This window comes from Lagopus muta, chromosome 4 (assembly GCF_023343835.1).
Source record: "Lagopus muta isolate bLagMut1 chromosome 4, bLagMut1 primary, whole genome shotgun sequence".
Lineage (NCBI taxonomy): Eukaryota > Metazoa > Chordata > Aves > Galliformes > Phasianidae > Lagopus > Lagopus muta.
In genome coordinates this window covers 44,237,174-44,259,710 of record NC_064436.1, presented here as the reverse complement: position 1 = coordinate 44,259,710, position 22,537 = coordinate 44,237,174, and the positions used below count along the sequence as shown (strand labels likewise).

The 22,537-nt window shown below is 38.2% G+C and overlaps 1 protein-coding gene across 2 annotated transcripts in view; it reads right to left on the bottom strand.

The window, feature by feature from the left end:
• The window catches only part of SGCZ (sarcoglycan zeta), a 339,073-nt gene extending 317,254 nt beyond the window's left edge, over nucleotides 1-21,819 (bottom strand). Inside the window, exon 1 of one of the 2 annotated variants that reach the window (XM_048942322.1) lies at nucleotides 20,860-21,819. In XM_048942322.1, the coding sequence (XP_048798279.1) occupies nucleotides 20,860-20,898 (39 nt within the window). In that variant the 5' untranslated portion in view covers nucleotides 20,899-21,819. The remainder of the gene's footprint in view (nucleotides 1-20,859) is intronic. The other variant, XM_048942323.1, reaches the window with a different exon arrangement.
• Nucleotides 21,820-22,537: the final 718 nt, after the last annotated feature.

The window sequence follows — 22,537 nt, the reverse complement described above, 5'->3', positions numbered from 1 at the left end:
AGGAAATAATTTCATGACTAAGTCAAGCTTAGTGCTATGTCAGAGATGTTCTCCAGTCTCTCACAATTTTTTATGCCTGAAAAGGAAGTCTACTAATTGTAATCAGTTAAAAGAGTCTCCAAAGTCAAAGAGTAGCTGTATGCTGACATCATCTTCTCCTGTACAGAGGAAGAATATACATGGAAAGAGCCTGACTCAGTATGCTGCCTGTTAATGAAATTTAAATGAATAACCTCACGGAAAGAGTAAGAGATACTGAGTTGCCATGAAGAAATCAGCTCATGACTCACAACAGTGGTACTCACAGCACCATGTCTCCTGACTTCCTCATTCACAATTATCCATTTTTCACCTATCTGTGGGGAACAGAGGCCATAAATGAGAAATTCAGTCCTGTGGAGTACTTTAATTCATGACTTCCATAAAAAAGAAACGGTGTTATAAAACATTCCTCTTCCTTTCTGTCTTTGATAACATACTCTCACTGCCTCAAGAAGAAAAACATTTTTTGCTTCTTACTCAAGACAGCAAGAAAGTGTGATATGACATAGAAGTCCTACTTTGCATCAGCAAATTGTGACAATATTTTTCCCTTAATCTTCTGCACATTTTTTTTTAAGAAATGTTTTTTCTACAACTCACTTTTTACATAGGCTTACTGGCGCTGTAAATTTTCTCTGTCTACAGTTTTAGCACATCTGTGTGTGGAAGAAGTTGTTCCTGTGAGAAAATATGTGAAGAGAAAAGCAAACATGGGAGATGATGATGTGACCAGGACCAAGGTACTTATGCAGGGACTTAGTCCTATGTCCTGCCTGAGCACAAGGGGAAAAACAGACTTAGAAAAATAGGGAAAATGTGAGCTGGGTATGTGAATAATCACATATATGGTACTGGATGGTACCTCCTCTCCCAGGGAGATGGTGGAGTCATCATCCCTGGCAGTTTTCAAGAGGTGTCTGGATGAGGAGCTATGAGATATAGTTTAGAGGCTTGTGGTAGCAGTGGTAATGGGAGGACAGTTGGACTAGATGATCTTGCAGGTCATTTCTTGCAATTCTATCATTCTATGGATGGCAATTCTGGTTTCAGAGCTGTGGGGGTAGAGCACAGGGATAAAAGAGTGAACTTGGGAGAACAGAATAAAATAACGAATTGGCAAGGGTTGTTTTAGATACCAGTGCTGGAATCTGAAGAAGAATAGAAATTCCCTTTATGTCATTTCTCCACAATATTCCATTCTCCAAAATGACAGGCAATCTTATATCTAAACACTGCAGTAGAGTATTTGAAAACATAATTTCTCAAGAATTGCCAGAGAAACAGACTTCCTTCTACAGTGGCAAAAATCAAAGAAGGTTGGAGGAATAAAATGTTGAAGTAATACATTCCAAAGCAAACTTCAGGATTAGGAAAATGTTTCTATTTTCAGTTTAAATTTGGACTCTGCTTTTTTTGAAGGCCATTCAGCTGCATATTCTGCTTTCAATACATTTTGACTAAATCAGCTGACAGAAGTAAGTTCAACTGAGCTGAAATTTGGATTTTATAGCAATATTGATACAAAGCAGTGGGCATTCCTGCTGAAATACTGGCATTCGGCTCGAGAGACAGTATCTTGAGAGATTTCTCAGATTCCTCATACATCTAAAAACATATTCTTCTGCTGCAAGTAATTAATGAGGAAAGAGGAATGGAAGGGAAAAAAAGAAATGGAAACCACAAAATAAGAGTTTCCTTTACAACTTCCCAGTAGTATAACTTGCTGAATACTGGTCAAGCCTCAGAGCCACAGCAAGTTTTAAGGAGTGATATAAAGGAAGATAAAGCAATGACTTTATAGATCTCTCTATCTTGGCAGATATATGCAGTACATGTAGGTAGTTTTCAACGTGCACAAAAAGCTGTGTAAGTAAAACTTGTGACATTTGATACTGGTTTAACTGGCAACGCAGAAGCTTAACTAGTTAGTATATACAGTAAAGTGAAAATACTCAAAGAGAGTCTCAATTTTTAAAAAATATAAAATGATTAAAACAAAAATCAGGTATTTTGAGCTAGCTGATTTGTTTGCTTCTTTTTAAACTTTCTTTCCTTTATGCAATTCTATATTGGAATACTAGTATATACTATGGTCAACCATTTACAGGCTGGTTTGGCCTGGTTCCGTGACTAGCAGGGTAAAGAGATTTTGCAAAATCCACACTTCCAGAAAAGGGAAACGGGGGACACGAAATCATTAAAAACAGTGGTAATGATTTGAGGAGAAACAAAATAATTTACTAAATATGGTATTGGAATTGAAAAAAAAAAAAAAAAAAGTAAATCAAAATAATTTCACCTATTTCTTCCTCCTATGTCTGTCCTAACTACACTAACAATCATTCTCTCAAGTATTTCATTAAAAAAAAAAATCCAGAGATGAATATTTTGCAACACTTCTCTGCAGACAATCCCATCTAAACAATACTTCCTAATATCTACCAATCCCTTGTTGTAACACTAGATTATTAATTTACATAATTGGCTAAAGGAAACAGGTTAATTCCATCTTCATCAGGTCATGCTTTCTAGACAGCTGACTATTCTCCATGCTTATCTTCACAGCCCCTCCAGTTGGTCAGTAGTTTATCTGAATCACAATAACCCAAACAAGAATACCAGATGCTTGCTTTTTTTTTTTTCTTTTTAATTTATTTCTCCTACAACAATATAAAACTGGCAACTTGTCTTCTTTAATAAAATATCCCTATTTTTTTATGTAACTTTTGCCTAGCCAACCAGTTTCTTTCATTGCTCAGCTGATCATTCTTAATGAAATGCAGTAATTTATATTTGTCCTGCTTGAACCAGATCTTGCTTTTCAGACCAAATTGCCAATTAATGAGATTGTTTTTGACTCTTAAACCTCTCCTCCAAAGTGCTTGAAGATATGCCCCCATCCAATTTCACTTTAAATAAAAAAATAACAATACATTATCCTACACTATTCTGAGGCCTTGGCTTCCATTGGTATACTAAGTATTATAAATGATTTTTTCACTTTTCCACACAGAGATATTATTTTCCACCACAGTTCTGCATCTTGGGGGGCATAATGCAGATACAGTTACAATTAACATATTTTGGCCACTAGTTAAAAACGATAATATTAAACTTTCAAGAAATAATGCTTAGCTACTTTTTTAGAAAATTCCAAAATAGACAAATTCTGAGCTTACTAAGCAAGTGAGCGCTTGCTTAGGACCTCTTAGCAGTTTTTACCTAGTATCTAGAACACGCATATATGCTTTAAAGCAGCAGAGTATACAGTACAGAAAGAAAAACAGGAAAGACAAAATGTTACTGAGTAATAAATCAGGTACATATTGAGAGAAAAAGAGAACAAGAGAACAAAAACCAAATCCTTGTTCTAATTGTCTAATATAAACATTTGCACTTTGCATAAGGATTAATGGATTAAGCTACTTTACTATCAAAGAAAAAATTGCTATTTGTGCCCTAGTGTTAAACAACACCAAATGACTTAATCTGGTTTTCTCTGAAGGCAAAGCTGTATTTAGCAGTGGATTTAAGAGATACGTACACCAGATTCTTACATAATTTTATTATCATATGAGCTATAAAATTTTTACTATTTTACTCATGTACATATATAATCTTTTATAACTGGCATTTGCTCTCCAATATTGGATAAGCTTTTTTTTTTTTTTTTTTGCTTTTTTTTTTTTTTTAATAGATAGGAAAAGTACACTGGCAACAAAAAATTTGACAAGATAATCTTCATAATATTGTGCCTTAATGAAGTGACTGGATTCCTAATGACAAAGTGATTTTAAGTGTATGCCAATTAATATGCAAATTAGCAAACGCTCATGTTGAGAAAAACCAAAGCACTTACAGGCCGTAACTATATCATAGGTTTCAGGCAATCTTCTCTCTGTATTTTATTACTTCTTTGGAACATAGCACTCAGCAAATAAAAAGGGCTACCTAAGTACTGTATTGTGTTTGATATAAAACATGGAAACACTGTATAATACTTCAGATGTATTTTGAGGTGCAAAAGAGAATTATCAAAGTGTAACAGCTCAGAGTGTTACAACAAATAAGCAAATGTTGTCAGCAGAGTGGAACACTAAATTTACCTTTGAGCTTTGTCTACTTAATCCTTACATTTTATGCTACATTTGTTGAACACTGCGCCTTAGCATGAATCAGACAATTAGTCTGCAAGAATTAGTTTGAAACTTGCACTGGTTTCAGCTAGACAAAATCAAAATTAGAATTCAGCTGCATAAGCATCTTTATAAATTTAGTTATATTATAAAAATCAAGTGTAAAAGTAGCACACTGTAGAAAATATCATTCACATCACAACGGCAACAGGAAGAAAAATGAATTGGGCACACACATTTGCAAGAATACAAATAAATACAAAATATTTTACAAACCAAAGAGAACTAAAAACATTTAGTGTTCTGCTTTAATCCTAGTATACCTCTAGGTGCTACAGAATCTGGACACAGGAAAGATTATAACTCAGGTGCCACTGCAACAGTTCTAGGTCTCAGGCTTGCATTTCCAAATGTTTTGTCCAAAATTGCCTATTAGTATACTAAGAAACCAGAAATGGGCTGCATATTTACTAATATGAAGAGGCATTTGAGTTCATGGTTTCAGGGCTTTGGAGAGCAAACACACAGAAACTTTAGCAGCAATGCTTGTAAACATAAGTGTTTAAGGACAACTGATTACCTTTCATCAAGCACATAATTAATACAGTTGAGAAAGTGGAGAAATTTTTTGAAAGTAAATAGTTTATTTCATCTACAATATACTCTATATTTCATATTATTACCCACTGAATTCTACCATGCAGAATAATGAGTCAATGTGTGTTTTTAGGCCATCAAGACAGAACATAATTTAAGACCTACTGAGCTCACCTGGGTCAGCTGCTACAGTCTGAGCTTCAGAGCCAAGTCTCTGCAGCCCAAGTCTGTAACAGCTTGACTGTATTAATTGCTGACTCGGATGAATATTTGTAATACAAAACAAAAGTTTACACTTGTAGGCTTGGTGAAAAGTAAATATGTAGTTACTATTTCTGATTTGTATGCTTTTTCAGATGATTTAAAATCAACTTCATTCTGACTGTTAAAAATTGTAAGTTTTTATAGATGGTGTTTGTTTTTGTAGGTCATGTTTGCTTTGGTTTTCATTCTCCTGTTTATTTAACATCACAAAATATTACACTTTTACCAAACACACACATAAAAAATAAAAACTCATGAGAGCAATCTTGTCCTTTCCTTCAGACAAGAAATATAACCAACATTTAGGTAAAGTCATAACAATAACCATACAGTAAGCCATAGTAATTCCTTATTTTTTTTAACAAAATAATGGATTGTCCTTTTTACTGGAAAGCAAATTATTTGTTTATAAAAATAAAATAGGAAACTCTTCAGTTGTGCCCCTGAGAATACTGCTTTTCTTCAGATCAGTTCAATGGTCCAGATAATAAACGAATAATAAAATCACTGCTGTGAATGATATTTTTAATTGGAGAATATATTATAACTCCTAAATTTTATTTTTCTGGCAGAAAATGTAGTGCCTTGAAGTTCTGCCTAACATGCAATTAAAAGTGCTGTTCCAAAAGTAATGCCTTCTATTATTTAAGTTGGCCCACAATGTCAGAGGCAGATGGTGGTATGGAGGTAGTGGTCGAACACTCCCACCAATATTCTATTTTGTTGCTGTGTGACAGGTGGCAGCAGGGGGCAGTCTGACAGAATGGTGTGTGACACAAAATGCATATGGAGTAAAAGTGCGCCATTGAATTCTTCTGTGAGTTAAAAATGGCACTCCTTGACATTCAGTGATCCATGAGGCATTTGGAAATACTTTCTATCAGGTTCTCAGAAGCCAGGGGTGTTGATTTTTCAAACGAACAATACTTTAACTTTTTGACAAAGAGTTGGAAATCTTTGGTTAACAAATTAATTTGAAAAAGTCAGCAAGAAATTATTCAATGCACAATGAATGCAACCAGTTTCAAATTGTGGTTGTATACTACACACAAACTTGGGAAAGGTGCTATTGCAATTTATTCAGGTGATTTAGAGATGGCTGCACTATTTTCAGAAATGCTATATGACTTTTCAAAAAAGTATTACCCAAAATAAAAAGTGAGAAAATTAGTTACTCTGCATAACCCTCCACTGCTCATTTCAAAATGTGATAATGGCACTTATTTGCTTTATTTTGTCAATCTTTAAATTAGAGACTTTCAGACTATTCCATTATTCCAGATATTCAATGTCTTAAGGAACAATTGTGTTAGTGTCATGCATTTACTTTACCTGTTTTCTTTATTTACTCACATTAAGCTTGTAACATAAGTGAGACTAAAGCATAATTTATGATTGCCTTAGGCATGTCTTCTTGAAAGGAATTCAGTCTCAACCTGTAAACATTGAGGGACTGACAATTCATCTCTTTCCTTATTAAGCCTACTCCAGCTGCTACTTGTGCTCCCTTTCATAAATTTGTGTGCCTGATGGGAATATGTTTAGGTTCATGCTCTGGGCACATATTGCTACACCCTTCTCTTTTAATATGCTGAAGTAACTCTTCATTCTATCAAGTCAAGTCTCTTTTTGTTTGTTTGTTTGTTTTGTTAGATTGAACAGACTCATTCAGACTTTCACTGGAGGGTATTTTTCAAGATGCTCCTGTTGCAAGCTACTTGAGCTAATGCAGGCATTAGAAACAAAATTGTTCTGTTATTTAAGAACACAAAAACAGCCATGACAGATCAGACCAATAATGGGTCATCGGAGGTGGGTGCTCAGGAATACAACATAAAGACAATGACAACAATTTACGGACCTTTTCTTTAATCTCAAAGTAGGAGCGGCACTGATTATATGTATCTTCTCTTTTATTCGGTTACCTCCTGAGGATTTTATGCTGAAATTGTTTTAAGAACCTTTGGTGAAGGACCACTCCAAAAGTATGTTGAATGGTCACACTAGAGTTCCCTGAGTGCTACCTCAGATTACTTTACCCATCTCTTACCAAATAAAAGGACCCCGAATGACAAGCTTTCCCCTGTTCTGTTCTCCTCTAAACCACCAAAAGCCTTACCCAGATATAGGTCTCGGAACAGAAAGATTCCCTTACACTTTACACACACATTAAATTATCCAGTTCTCTCTGCTGAGAAAATGTGGCTTTATGGGAAGAGCTGACTGGCCTTGGGAAGTATTTCAAGTACAGTTAATTTCTACTGAAATATGTGGAAGACAGAAACCATGTGATACATTAGCATAGAATAAAAAATCCATTTGCCCTTGATTAGAAATACTTATACAGGATACTAACGCTGCTGTTATCATCCAACACTATGACTACTACAGAGCTGTACAAAAACTTTCACACAATATTGCAGCAGAATTACTTGGACAAGGGTACATCACAATGCATAAATGATTGTTTTACATGTGAATAAACAGTTAGAGCTAGCTAGATTGTTTGATTCCAATATGGCTAAAATATAATTATTTCACTTGCAGAAAGATTCCTATTGTGTTTCCCATAACTATGTAATACGTTTTCAATGCCCCATGTGGCATCTGCATGCAGAGCACTCCTAAACAGTAATTGCTGGTATAATTCTCACACATAGTTGTGTCTGTATTGCAAGCATGGATGGATTCACTTGAAGCAGAGCACTTGTTTTCCATGTTGGAAACCAGTGACGGATAAAATCTCTATGCTGCACATTACAGATTCCAACTTGCTCAGTGCAAACAAAGGAAGAATATTTTTGATGACGGCTGCAAAATCTATAGCACTTCCCCTTATTCTTATGACTAGCCTCTATATGCTTCCATTTCCTACAAGTACTGATTCCTACTGTGAAGAGCTGTGAAGTATAAGATTGTGCACGGTCTTCTGAGTTGAAGACTGCAGCAAGGGAAGGTGGCTGAGTCTTCTCAGCAAGGCCGCTGGGACTTGAGTCCATATATGCCAATTTTCCATGACCTTGCCAAAGGTGGATGTGAAACTGTGCCCTCTGCCTCTTCAGGAAAAATAGTCGATCAAAAGATCCTCACAATGATTAATTGCTACAGCAGTTATGGAATACTGAGGTGTCCTTGCCAGTTATCATGGAAAGCTTCACATTTTGGTGCCTATTGTCTTTGTTGTTACACTCTCAGCTACAATATGCCCATCATCAAGCACACACACTCTGCTGCAGTAATTATACCCACACACTGCCTTGCTTCTATATGTTGATTTAACTTCTGCTGTGGTTAATAAAATTGCGTAGTGAAAAAAGCAGTGAGACAGCAACAAGGTCAGAGAGCGCAAAATGTTACCTACCTCCCCATTCAGGGCCAGAAAGCTTTTTCACCTATTATGTGAACATTTCTACTGATGTAATCCTTTCACAATGCTGAGTTCATATTTTCATGTCTAAAGAGCAACATTTTACATATATTTTACTGAAATTAATGAAATTTCTCTGATGAGTTCTTATAAAATAAAACATAAACCCACACAGACTAATTCTACAATAACTTACTTTTTAAAGCCATGTCGTCAAAAAGAATTTTAAAAAAACTAAAAATGAGAAAAAATGAAATCTATGCAGGCCCATAAAATCTGTACAAACACATGGCTTTATATGTAAAAATATACAGCTCTTAACAAACACACTATTTATAAGAGGGTTGAAGAATTACACTGAGAGATGAGCAAGATTCAAAGGGACAGGTGGCTTACGTGGCTTTGGTTCAGCTAATAAGAATATGAGAAAGGAACAAACTGGCCAGCAAAAAATCTTTTTCTTAACAGACAAGTGTTTTCCAGAAAAGGCCACAAGGCTAACTCAGAAAAAAATAAGGTAAAAAGGAAAAATGGAAAATAAAAACAAACAGAATCAAAGATCTTCTATAAGACTCACTATGTTCAGTTCTCTCTATCCATACCAGCTGTAAGCTTTCGGAGGCGTCTTTTTCTGTTTATTTATTTATAAAACAGCACATGATCTTCCTTTTCAATCACACAGATAAAGCTGAGGTTTCATGCAGATCTTGTCCTAGTAGACAAGGCCCTGTAGAAAGGGTAGGAAGAAAAAGTCCTTCCCAGAAGCAAATGTTAAATGTCCTAAAAATATGTTACAATGTATTAACTTTCATGTCAATTTATGTGCAAAAAAAACCTCAGTGGTGCAGGGACCCAGGCAGAAAATGAGAAAGGCAGCAACTGACTCATAGAGCCATAGAGGATAAGATGACCTCTAAGGTGCGACACTCTACCACAATCTAGTTCACAGGGGAGATAAGACCCATGATGGTCACTGCAAATAGGTCTGCTTCTTCCATGCTGCTCCTCCTGGGGAAGGTACAACCCACACACAGAAGAGCTGGAAGAAGCCTCAGGACTGATGAAATGGATAAAGTATTTTTCTGTCACCTATTTTTCCTCACTGATATTTTGTTGCAGTATGAATTCCTGGACTTAGCTAGAGATAAGCTTTAAACATGACTGTTCAAAAAAGTTTTGAGAGCAATGCCCTCAATAAAGCTGCAATGTTCTTGAATTCATTATTTTATACATCACACCTAAAATCAGGTTTGCTGTACTTTTTCCAGGAGTCAATGCGTAACTATATTATTGTCCATAAATGTTATTCTTTCACTTGACTCAGAATGTATAGAGCCATTTTCTTTCTGAGGCTGACAGTTAAAGCAGATCACTACTACTAAAATGCCTTTCTTAATTCACCCCTACGACCATTAACAGAAATATCTTCTCTACCAGAGCATGTGGATATTTATTCACATAATAAACCTGATCATAGCACATTCAGAGGAAAAAGTATAAACATGCCAAGTGAAAGCAGATTTCTGCCTGCACCATTGACATTGTTTGGGTTGCAAACACAGTGAAAAATATACTTGGAGCTTGTGATAGTTATTTTCTAAAAATATATATATTTTAAAAGAAGTTAAATTGCATAGATACAATCTTTAACATAGCCTTGCCAAAACTGTTGGCACCTGGTCAGAAATATCTATTTACTCTTGATCCAGTTTACTACTCCCAAGAGCACTGAGGAGGCATTACCAACACCACTGTATTTTCCATTCCACTTTAAACATTACAGACTATCATTTTCAATAATGTGAAACATACAAATGAGAAAATGGGCCCACATTCTAACCTAGCCATAGTCAATGCACATTGGCTGAGTTCACATTTCCATTTTCAACTCATCAGCATCCCTCACCACCAAACAAATTTCCTAGTGAGGGAGATGTTTTAACACTAGCATGGGAAATGCAGAATTTTGAGAGAAACACTATTTGTCTGTGCCCTGCCCTTCCCATAGAAACTCTCTCTACTCAGTGACCAGCCACCAAGTGAGCATGCCTTGCTGGGAAGTACGTATAGCAGCATTCTTGGATTCTTGAATAAGGGAACAAAAGAATTCAAGATCTCACAGGTTAGGTTAGAAGAAAAACCAAAGCTGTAATGTATGCAAACTGCATCCCTTGATGCATATTTTTAGGTGTGTACTGATTGACTTGTCTCAGTATTTAAAATTAAGTTGCCTTTAGGCAGTCAGGTCTCTTTCAAGAGCTAGCGATGATGATATCATTAACCTCTGGTATTGAAATTCTATTAGTGTTCCTGATTTATCCTGGTAAACAGCATGCTGTTCTACTGCCTGCTAGTGGTCTTAAATCCTGCCATCCTATTCTGTTCCCTTCTTCATACCACTGAATTTATCTGGAGAAGATCATGTGAAGGTGCAGGACATGTTTATATTTAATGTTACATAACGTTTTTGCATTCTGATAAATTATTAAAATATCTATTGTATAAGTGTAAATGAGTTCTTTTATGTCCATACACTACAAGGATGCCTACGAGGACAAGTTTTTCCTAAGATAATATTCAGTGAAAGCAACTTGGAATGGATCCCACCCATAGATTTAGGGGAAATATGCGTTGTCCAGGTGTGTAGGCTTTGGTCCTACACTTAGTTCAGAAAACAGACCACATCACATACTAAATTGATATGTGGTATCAAATTAGTATGTGATGAGAGTAAGATAGTATGTTTTACCACTCCCCAACTCAGATTGACAATACAGCATCAGTTGATTTCATAGGTTCTCAAATTTGTCTCCTGTTCTCATCACCTCCTACACCAAAGCAAATGTCCAGACACATTTTCTGAGTAATCATTTGAGTTTTCTAGGGCTTAAGAGAGATAAATTTCATCCTATACTTTGTCATGTGCCTTTATGCATCGCACACACCACACAAATTTTGTACTGAGTGATAATATTGGCAAGAAACATTTGGTTTAAAAAAAATACAAAATACAGCACTAAATCTGTGAAAATCAAGATATTCCAGTGATGCAACAGCATGAACAATAGTACAGACAGCTGTACAACAATTTTGATCCAGCCTTCCCACTTGAAATCTTCACATTCCATTTGGCTATTCTAAAACTGCATTGGCAAGCTATGCATGTCTGTTACAAAATAATAGCTCTGTAGTCTGATGCAGCAGCATATGTTCAAAACAGAAATGGATTTTATCCAATATAATCTATAATTCTTGACACAGCAGGTGCTAGGCTTCAGTGCAGTTCTCCTAGGCACTTTCGTCTTTGCTCTGTACATCATGCCACAGTTTGCTGCCTACTAGGTGCATTCCTTCATTGATCAAGGCTTAGAAAAGTCCAAGCTCAATAGGAGAGACAGCACCTTGGCAAAGGATGTCTTCTGTTTTATGACTGTCAGCAATATGATGGAGATTTTACGATGAGACACAGAGACATTACTCACATACCCGTAATTTCATTAAGCACTAGTGCTAGTGGTCTCGGTAGACTGAGTAGATGGCATATTTACATGAACAGTGAATATTATCTACCTCATCTAAATTAATGCTGAATGAAATAGGGAGCCTAACTAGGTAGAGGTCTGTTCTAGGCAAATAGATCATTTTCCAATCACACACTCACTTGCATCTCATAACGAATTGAGGGAGGTATATGAAGGAAGGTATGAGATCAATTCTAAAGATAGTATCTAGTTATCCTGAAAGCAAGATCTACTTTCAGAAATGAGACTGTCAATGCCAGTACTGAGGAAACAGCACATGCTAACTAAGTTGTTTTTAGCCTGTGAAGAACTATATTCTTTTGCCTGTTTTTTTTTCAGGAAAATCTAATACAAAATTGATGATGAAATGGGATAATAATTTTCCCTGCATGAAGATTAAGTGGGAACACGAATCTACACGACACAGAGCTTTTGCATTCGTCTCATGTCTGCTCAACTGCAAAGTCATTGAGCAGCTAGCATATATTTCAGAACAGGAATCTATCTGAAATAGTAACATCAACTTCAGAGCTCTACAGGAAGTGACAGTCAATACCAGCTTGTTGCTGGATATTTTTGCAAGCACAGCCTATGAAGTTTGACAGAGCTCAGCAGTCTTGTGCTAGGAATGAAACACACTGTTTCAAAAGAAATAAAAGGGAAGATATTTATTACAAATATTTACATAACATTATGTATCTGAGAGCATGGTAATTCACCAGCCTCTCTGCTGGTAGCTGCCTGCACCTCCAAAGAAAACAGAATTTTTATATGGTGTAATGTTAGAATTAAGTGTGGTGCTTTAGGTACCCCACAAACTGGAGTAATTCAGCTGAGTGATTTCTACAGAGTACTTGCCATCTGTTGGTGATGACTCAAGCAAAACAAAGCACAGATGGATCTTAGTCCCAAATTATGCCTTTTTTTTTTTTTTTTTCCTGAACTTGTCTAAACTTCATAGGTGATCAGGATGCTATTCATTTTGGAGGAGTGCATTTTTATAGTGACAGGCTCCTAGTCTGCAATTACTCACAGCTAATTTTCAAACTTCTAAATGAAATAAAAAATGCTATGAATTCCAGCTTTAAGAACAAATTTTCCTTCCTGGAAAAACTTCCAGTCTCTTTGTAACACATTCAGAAATGCACTCTACTGTTCATTAAGGCATAGATTATTCAGCTTATTTCCTCATATATATTAACCAGTGAATGGGATTTACAATAGCCAACCATCTCAGTAGAGAGACTTCTGAATTGGCCAAGACAAATTGCCACAAATGAAAAAATATTCACACTGAAACTTTACATATTTTCTGAACTTTGACAGGAGTCTCTCTATCAGACTGAGATTCACATTCCTAAAGGCTCTCCTGATGTCCAAGCAACCACTTTGAGTGCAGAAAATTGCCTTTTCTTCAAAATAGAAACAAGTTGTGGTACAATTACCTTTTATCATTAAGAAATAAAATTAGCTTAAGTTAAGAATAAAATCTCTTTCCCAATAAAGGCAAGACTGGGTATCTTATCTTGCCTGGCCATTTGTCAAGTGAAAACCATCCATCTCCTATTGTATGCTGAACTCATGCTTGCAAATAATTCATAATTTGAGCACCATCTTTGGATCACAGTCTTCTAGAGAAATCAACGTATCCAGAAGGTGAATTTCAATGCTTCAAAGCAGGACAAATCATGAGACGTTCTTCTCCACCCAGATGGAATAAGAAATCTTAGTCATTAGTGAGATGTAATCAGTGTGCCTACGTAACACTATTACAGAAAACTGAGGCATCTGCAGACTGCTGATCTCTGATGGAGGAAATAGGTTTTTGAAGGCTATTTTCCAGAATGGAGTCTCTGTTGGTGCTCTGCACCTAGCAGAGGTACCTTCCTTGTAGCACCTCCTAAAGCAAATGATGGCTATTCCTGGAAAACACAGGACTTAAAACTCTCATAACGACACTGTTAAAGACTTGATTTCTTCACAGGCTACTTACTGTCAAACCACATTTATGCCAGGGTCACAAGAAGTGCTATCAGAAAAGAGAATGAAGAAAGGGCACTTGGCCACAACACTTCCTATGACATGGTGCATGTGCAATCATTAGATAACTTTCCGAGTTCAAATCTAGCATAATTTTAAATATAAGGCTTCAAATTGAATGCAAAGTGAAGCAGATTCTGAGGTTTCATTCTTCCTTCTTTACTATAGGTAAATAACTCCTGAAATTTTAAACTGCTTTTCGACTTTTGTCATAGTTGTTGATCTATAATCAAACACAGGGCAGATGAAAATACTCTTTTTTTTTACTTCTAGTTTCAATTGGTTAATGTATATTAGTGATTTGTTAAATGCAGTTCATTTCATGAAAACCTCTACAAAGCAGCTAATTTACTCGTCTTCAACTAGCTAACAGAAAGTGCCATTTATGGAGTGCTCATTGCATGTGGACTAGCTTTTACTAAAGAGAATATAGTTTTGTATTATTGAATAACCTCAGATGGAGAAAATGTTACCTGCAATTTCAGTGATTTATGGTATTTTTTTCTTAGCTCCAAGTACTAATTATTGTACTAATTATTCAGATTATTTTGCTATTTTGAATTAAATTGAATTTCCATAGAAGTTTTTATGAACTAAAATCTACACTGATTTTAATCATTGATTTTTAAGAGCTGTTGTGCTATGTACCTACTGAATTGGAGTGATTGCATTGTTTGTTTTAAATACAAAGTGTGTGGATTTTTCCCCTTTCTTGAAAGCAACTCAAAATGCCTTAAAAACAATTTTGAGTAGGAGAAGACCTACTCTGCTTCTCAGAAGCAGAATTATCATGAACACTGATATTGCAAAGAGAAAATAACAAAAATACCAGTATGGATGTGGTTCAATGGCCCAAACTTTCCACCCTGACATAGATGATAAAGACTAATGAACTGTATGCAGCCTCCATGATGCTGTAACTATAAATTCTTCTACTCAGGATCACGTTATAACAAGCAACACATTTAGAATGCACACATTCAAAATCATTTGTGGTTTTAATTGGTATACTTTTTATTCAATATATTAAATACCTTCTTATATACCTTTCTGAGAAGAAAGATGTTTTTTCAGTTTACTTCTGTTCACTAACATTCTAATTTGTCTGCTGTAGAGTTGTAGAACAGGAAGGTAGAACCTATAAGTTCCAGGACACGCTCTGCCCAAATGAACTGAAGAGGACTGATAAAACAGTGAAGTATGGCTAAAGGTCAGGTTTTCATGCCTGAGGCATTTTATTGCTTGTGGCAGTGATTTTGAGATGTATCACTGCTGTACTGCTGCACTGCTGCTGATGTAACTAGACTGATTTCACAAAGCACTACTAATTTAAAATTGAAGAAAGGTACTCTGTCCCTGTATAGCACTTTTCAAGCAGAGCGATTTCTGGGAGTTAAATCATGCAACCCCTCTTACTCTACTATCTAGAGGTGCAAGAAGGGAGGTATGGACAGAACAATATATATATATATTTTTTTTTAAATTTTATTTTATTTTTTAAACAAGCACCGCAAGCTTTCTTTGACTTTCTCAATATGCCTGTAAATCTGCCCTCATGTAATGTAATAATAGAGCTAATCCAGCCTTGTGTAGCTGCAGTAAAGCAGCTAACAGAGAATAAAACCTCACATTTTATTTTTCCCCACTATTGTGCTGTACCCAACAGGTACTGAAGAAAGCAAACCCAGTGCCAGTGGATAGCAAACTCACAATATCTTTCTTCACAAAAGGCTTTGTTAAAATGCAATATCTTAGCGTTAGCAAAGGTTCTGATGGCTTAGTAGATAAATGTTAGTATTCATACTTAGACTGTTAACTAACATTCAGTTTACAATGGCATTATGTGTCTATAGACAAAGATATAGCAGGATATTAAGTAGTTTTCTGTAAGTTCTTTAAATGTACAGTCTTTCAAACTAAAGAGAATGGTGTTTTCCATGTTCTCCATTCTTTTTTTTGAATGGAGAAGAAAACAAAAGTGATTTTGCCATTAAGAGGCCCCTGAAACCTCCATGTCAAAGTGAGAAAAGAGTTATGCATAACTATGCAGGTTTGTTTTTGTTTTTTTTTTTGTTGTTGTTGTTGTTTTGTTTGTTTGTTTTTTGTTTTTTTAATTTAAATTCTTATTTTTGTCCTTTGTAATGCTGGATCCTTAGAGGATGCAGAAACAACTAGGTTGGACATGGATCGTAAAGTTTATATAAAATTCTGCAAGGTGAAATGATTTCACAGGAAAAGTCTCTAGTGACACTTTTGCCATAACAGTTTAAAAATAGTTTTGCTTACAGCCTACTCAGGAACTTGAGAAAGCAACATCAATCATCAAAAGATTAAGGGACATACCAAAAAAGTATGACTGGGTCTCCAAGATACATTTTCAGTAATTTATCTCTGAAAGGCTCTAGCATAACATATATACATTCTTTCAAAGACTTAAATTCAGATCTATATGTTAAAGCAGTATCACATACTAGCCTCTTCCATTTCAGGAAGAAAAATAAAGCATTGCTAAGCTTTACGTAAAAATATCACATCTATTCTTTAATGTAGAGAATACAATGGCAGAGGAAGACACAGCAATATTTATCCCCAAACCATGGAGTAGAGGAAGATAGAATGCTTTTTCTCCTTTTAACCAGGCCTTCAGATTTTGATGTATTTCCCATTTAAAAAGCTTTGAGCTTAGCACAGCTGTAATGAATAGTGTCAAAAAGCAGGTTAGCATAGTTTCTCAGTAGCAACAGTATGGAAATTTTTTCTAAAGTGTATACTGAGAGCATTGCTGTTGTCCTGACCTTTTTGCTATGTCTACTGAACAACTATATCTTATGCATAGAATTCTCTCCAGCTTCTCAGACTACGTCTGGTTTTTATACATACTGGGAGGCTGAGAAAAAAATCCCACAATAGGAACACAGAGAAAAAGAATTTGCAAATACACCTCTTTGGAACCATTTCATCTTGACCTTTCATGAAGGAGGGTTAAACACTGAATTATTTGGCTGTGAATGCAAAAGTTAATTGTCGTTACTGAATACTGTTGATAGGCCCTTGGTAAAAGATAACGATTTCTTGGAGGGATACAGGTAGAGAAGGGGAAGATTTGAATTAAAAAGAGGAATGCCTTAATATTCTTGTTTAGATATCTGTGTTCCAAACAGAGGCATGAATTAAAGAGGTAGACAATGCTATGAATACATTGATTGTTATAGAGTACTATACTTTTAATAGTGAAATGACTAACTTAAAACAGAAATATAACCTCCTACCTCAGCTCATCAGAAGTCCTCCCACATCACACCAAGCACTTGAGTTCCTAAGACTCCCTCTTCAAAGCATAAAAAATAACAAAAAAATTACAGAATTCTGAGTATTAGCTCTTCTGCTTGATTCAATCAGTGAAGTGATTTGCAACATTGTTATGTTTAAGACCACAAAATTATTGAATCATCTCTTGTTTAAACTCTTGTGGTTTCTCTGATCGAATTTCTTCATGAAATATTTCACGAATTACATAAATTGCATCGAATTACTATCATTGCAAGACCTTATTTGTGTTCTGTTTCAGGACAAGTTAAGCAAGCAGTTTTGTTTCTCTAGGAAATGCAGAACTATAAACAAATTACAGACATTCTCCCATGAAGTGAATAAAGAAATTCAGCTCATTTTCACACGATGATTCAGAATTAGTGTACAGGATTTAATGTTTTTGCATTTTAAAAGTTGTAATTTCAAGACACTTAAACACCTTACTTAAAATAATATCTTGGAACCGTAATGACAAATTCTCACTGGACCAAAATTTCACATAGAAGGAGATGATTTGCGAGATGGGCTTTATCCCATCCTAAGAATCCCACCGTTATCATACACTCAACCATAAACCAACTTTCCTCCAGAAAAGTATCAGAGACACAGATTACAGGAAATACTATCTCCTACCATCTGAGACACAGAAATTGTGATTGCTAAAAAGAACAGGAAGAGAATTACACTAAATGAATTTTATGTCAAACAACAACTGGACAAACACAAAGGATGAAGCTTCTAATGACCTATTCTCTGTCAATGAAAGTCAAAAATCAACATCCTGCATCAGGAAAAGGCCTCTCCATGCTGCTTTGTAAAGCAAACTCAGACAATTTCAAGTAATTAAATACAAATACAAATGTGCATGTTAATTTGCAAAACTTATCAACATATACAAAATACTAAGATCTATAAAGTATATAATACACTCACACAGCCATAGTTTCATATGTGTTCAAAATGTAGACGCTAACTACATCAAGTGAGAGAAAATGCTGCATTGCACTACACCTCAGACTACAGCCAACTATGGAAGAATTGTGTATTCTGTTTTCAGTCCTACTCCTTTAAAACAAAAGCCCTACAGGCTTGTGATAAAACATAGGAGGGAAGTTCACGTACGTATACGAGATAGATCAAAGGAAAAATAGAACAGCTCCAAATCTCAGATAGAGTAGTCTCTCATTTCGGAACTGATCTGTTTCATTAGGAATTCATGCATGGACTAGTAGGAGAAGCACACCCGCCCTCATTAGCAAGTGTTGCACACACATCACTTGTTCAGTTTTTCATTAAATGGCCTTTCAAAACATACAGCCATGATATATATTCTATATAAATTCAGAATTCATTACAATCAATGTAATACACACACATTTCAGACTGAAATTTAATGTCTGACTTGAGACTTAAAATATTTATATACCATACAGTATATATCTCCAGTATCTATACTATACATTATCACTAGAGTCAAAACATTTGACTTCTGTAGTACAGCAGAGAAGTTATCATTATCGTTTTTGATGCTTTCTTGCATACATAGAGGAAACCCACTATTTTGAAAACATTGTGTAGCTTGTTTCCACAACTCTGGGTGAAGTTCTTCTAATGTCACCCTGTTCCTGCAGCTGACATTTTCCCTATGAGCCCTGTGTGTCGCAAAACGTGGTGGAGTTCAGCTCTGGGTGCCTGCTAACTGTAAGCCATAGCATGAGGGCTGCGTTGACCCAGAGGGAAGGAGTAGAGCTCAGAAATGACTTAAATTCCCCTGAGACCGGCCGGGAACGGGTGGAAAGCTTTACACAACTTTGAGCAGTGTTGGCACTACTCTTCATGGTGTCCAAGCCGAGAAGAGTGACCAGCTGAGAAATGAGGTCATTCCCCAGCGCATTGCCTTCAAGGCCTTTGCACCCGTTATATTCCCGTTAGTGGGAACGTGGCACTTCGGGTTGATCCCCAGTACCTGGTGCAGCTCGGGGTGGGATGCTCGGGTCCCGCCGGCCCTGCATCACCCCCTACCGGCCGCGGGCACCAGGAGCAGACACTGGCACGGCTCCCTCTGGGTGGCAATCTCTCCCCGGCAGCCCCGCAGCAGTAGCAACACTCGGGAGAGCCATGGGGAGCGTTGTGCAAAAGCGACTCGTCCGAGAAAGTTGCCCAGATTTCAGTAGCACCTACAGAAATGCCTCCTTTTGAAGCTTTTCCCAAGGAGGAAAAAAAAAAAAAAAAAAAATTAAAGCGCTCATGCTCAGAGGCAGTACCGTTTCCTGACTATGTTGTTTCGCTCAAGGTCGAGCTGCCTGTGCACACTGCAACATGAGTATTAATTGCAGCACGGATGGCTGTGAGATTAATGAAAGCCTCTTCGACTAGAGCAGCCCCGCTCCCAGCGGGATGTGCCTTCCTGCAAAGTTAGCGTGCATATATTTTCTGCAGAGAACCTTTAAAATCAATCTGCTAAAATAGAATCACTCCCTTGCCGAGGGCTGTCCCCGGGAACCCGGCCAGGCCGAGGCGGGGCAGCTCGGGTAGCAGCAGAGCCCACTACTCATCCAGCAGAACTTCTGCCATTGCCCCCTACACCCTGAGCTCATCATATCCAACACTCGAGCAACTCTTTTACTGGTGTACGTTTTTCTTAGGGGACTTACAGCAGTTGCCACTGAGACTTTGTGAGGAGCTCGGGTTGCTCCTTTTCATCCCACAGCCACGCCATGCTTCAAGATCTGCTTTGTACGAGCAAGACGGGAGCCCACTTTGATGCTTCCTAGAGTTTCCTACCCAGCACAGAGCCCCTCTCAGTGGGGGGGGAACCAGGGCTCTACCCGAGTGTCCCAAAGAAGGCCGCCTTCCTCACCATCACTTTCCTCAGCTGTTCAGCAACGCCGCCGCCCCTTGCCTCAACCCACCCCCACCCACTTTACCCCGTATCGACGGACAGAACTTGTTTTAAAATTATGATGACGAAGACTATTAGTTTAGCCCAGCTGGACTCGAGGCTACCAGCAGGTGCGGGCAGGCTTTCCACCACCGCAAAGGAGCATGCTCAGCGCTTTCAGGCATGCTCTTTCTGCGGGGAGGAAGCCCGAGTCGGGCCGGGGGGAATCCTCGCGGCGGCCCCGTCCTAACGCAAAGTTTGGGGCCGGGGTTCCATGCGGGGTTCCATGCAGCACTCCGTGCCCGCGGCCCGCCGCTCCCACCCTGGCATGAGGACAAACCCGGGCGCTGTGCCGGAGGCGGGCGGAGCGTTAGGGTTCCCTTCTCTCCTGGCGGCAGGGGAAGAGGAGGAGATGCCCAGGCGAGAAAGGCATCGCAGGCAACTTCTGCGGGGAAACCCGCCACCCTACTACCCGCTCCTCCCAGGGCGAGACTGCTGCTTCTCCTGGCGCGGATACAACGCCAAGAACACCACCATCATCACCATCATTCATATTCGTATGACGATGCCCGAGGAAGCCGCGCGGGGCTGCCCACGCCGTCCCCGACTCCGCGCTCCCCGCCCGGGGCTGTAGAATCCCTGCAGCACCCGCCCCCGGGCGGAGTGTCCGAGCCGCACCGTGACCGCGGGCACCCACCCTACCTTGAGCTCCTCCGTGGCTAGGTTGCCTGATCTGTCCATTCGGAGAAATTGAGCGCAGAGCGTTGGGGAAGAAGGGAAGTTGTGCCCCCCTCCAAAAAAAAAAAAAAAAAAACACACACAAAAAAAAAAACAAAAACAAAAAAAACCCAAACAAACAAAAAAAGAAAAGAGGGGGGTTAATCTAGTCTCTCAGTTTCCAGCCTAAACTCAGCCTTGTCCTCCAAAGCCCGGCAGCTCCTCTCAGTCTCATTCTCCGCGATCACGCCTCCACCGGTTAAAATAAATAAATAAATAAAATAATTCACTTTTTTTTTTTTTTAAGGGAAAAAAAAAAAAAAACCTCCCTTAAGGATTAAAGCGACAGGTGATCTTTCCCCGGTGGAAGAGATTCGCGTCCTCTGGCAGTGAAAGGAGACAGGAAAAAAAAAAAGAAGAAAAAAAAAACACTCCGTTGAAGATTTGGGTTTTTTTTTCCTTCTGCAATAAGCTCACATGCCGACGAATCGCTGCATCCCGAGGAAAAATCCTGCTTCCTCGGATGGCATCATGCAGCAAATTTCAAGGAAATGTGTTCAAACTGAAGAGTGTATGATATAAGCCGCTCTCGCCATGCCCACTCCGGTAGCCAACTGAGCACCCTGCGAGAGCAAGGCAGCAGTGATGAACGACTTCGCCGGCGAGATAACAAAACGCCCCAAGTCCCGCATAGATTCCAAGATTGTTTTGCAGCTGAAGGTATTCCCTCAATAATAATAATTAAAAAAAAAAAAACCACAAGATAAGAAAGTCTGTAGCGGTTGATCTTCTTCGAAGGTTATGCTAAGAGTTGGGAGAAAAACAGGAGGATCTCTTGCAGAAAAGAGAGGGAGAGAGAGATTTCCCCTTCTATCCTGTGTTACTGTCCTCCGCCGCCAGGTGCCTGACTTCCCTGCTCGCGGCCCGCGGGGATCTCTCCGGCTCCCCCGGCGCAGTGCTCCCTCCCCCGCCCGCTGCAGCCCCGGGTCTTAACGCTCGAGGCCGCCAGCGCCGCCCCCGTGCAGCCCAGCGCCGCCCGCCCGAGGGCTCCGCATTGTCCCCGTGTGTGTCTGGCAGTGCCACTCAACCCCTCTGAGCAGCCGCTGCTGCCTTATGCATAGCTCCCTATACGTGTGTATAGATATAGATATCGATGTACAAACATATAGACACACTTACATATACGTGGATAGCTCTGTGTGTGCCTAAATTAATAATATGATACGAAACTTCCCATCATGAGCCTTGAGATGTGTGAGGTTTTGTTCATCTCTTGAGTACCGCTGCAGCTTCAGTGGAGCAGTGTTTCTGATGGCACATGGGTTAAGTCCGAGTCTCTCGTAGGGTGTAATTTGCTAATCGCCTTTTCCGAAGGGTTCACTGATTTGTGGCTCTCATGTTGTACCAAAAAAAAAAAAAAAAAAAATATCCAAAATTAGATTTTAAAATTCAAATTGCTCCCTGCCAAGATGGTGATTTTATCAAGTGCCTTTATCATAAATCTGGCTGTCACTTGCAGTTTGGGAGACCAAAGCTGATTTTTAGTATCCAGCTTTCAGTCTTTGGGGGGCTTTATTTATTAACTCCATGAATGGTAAATTCAAAACTATCACTTTCTAGTAGTATTGCTTCTTCCTCTTAGGCATTTTCCACGCTACTTCAG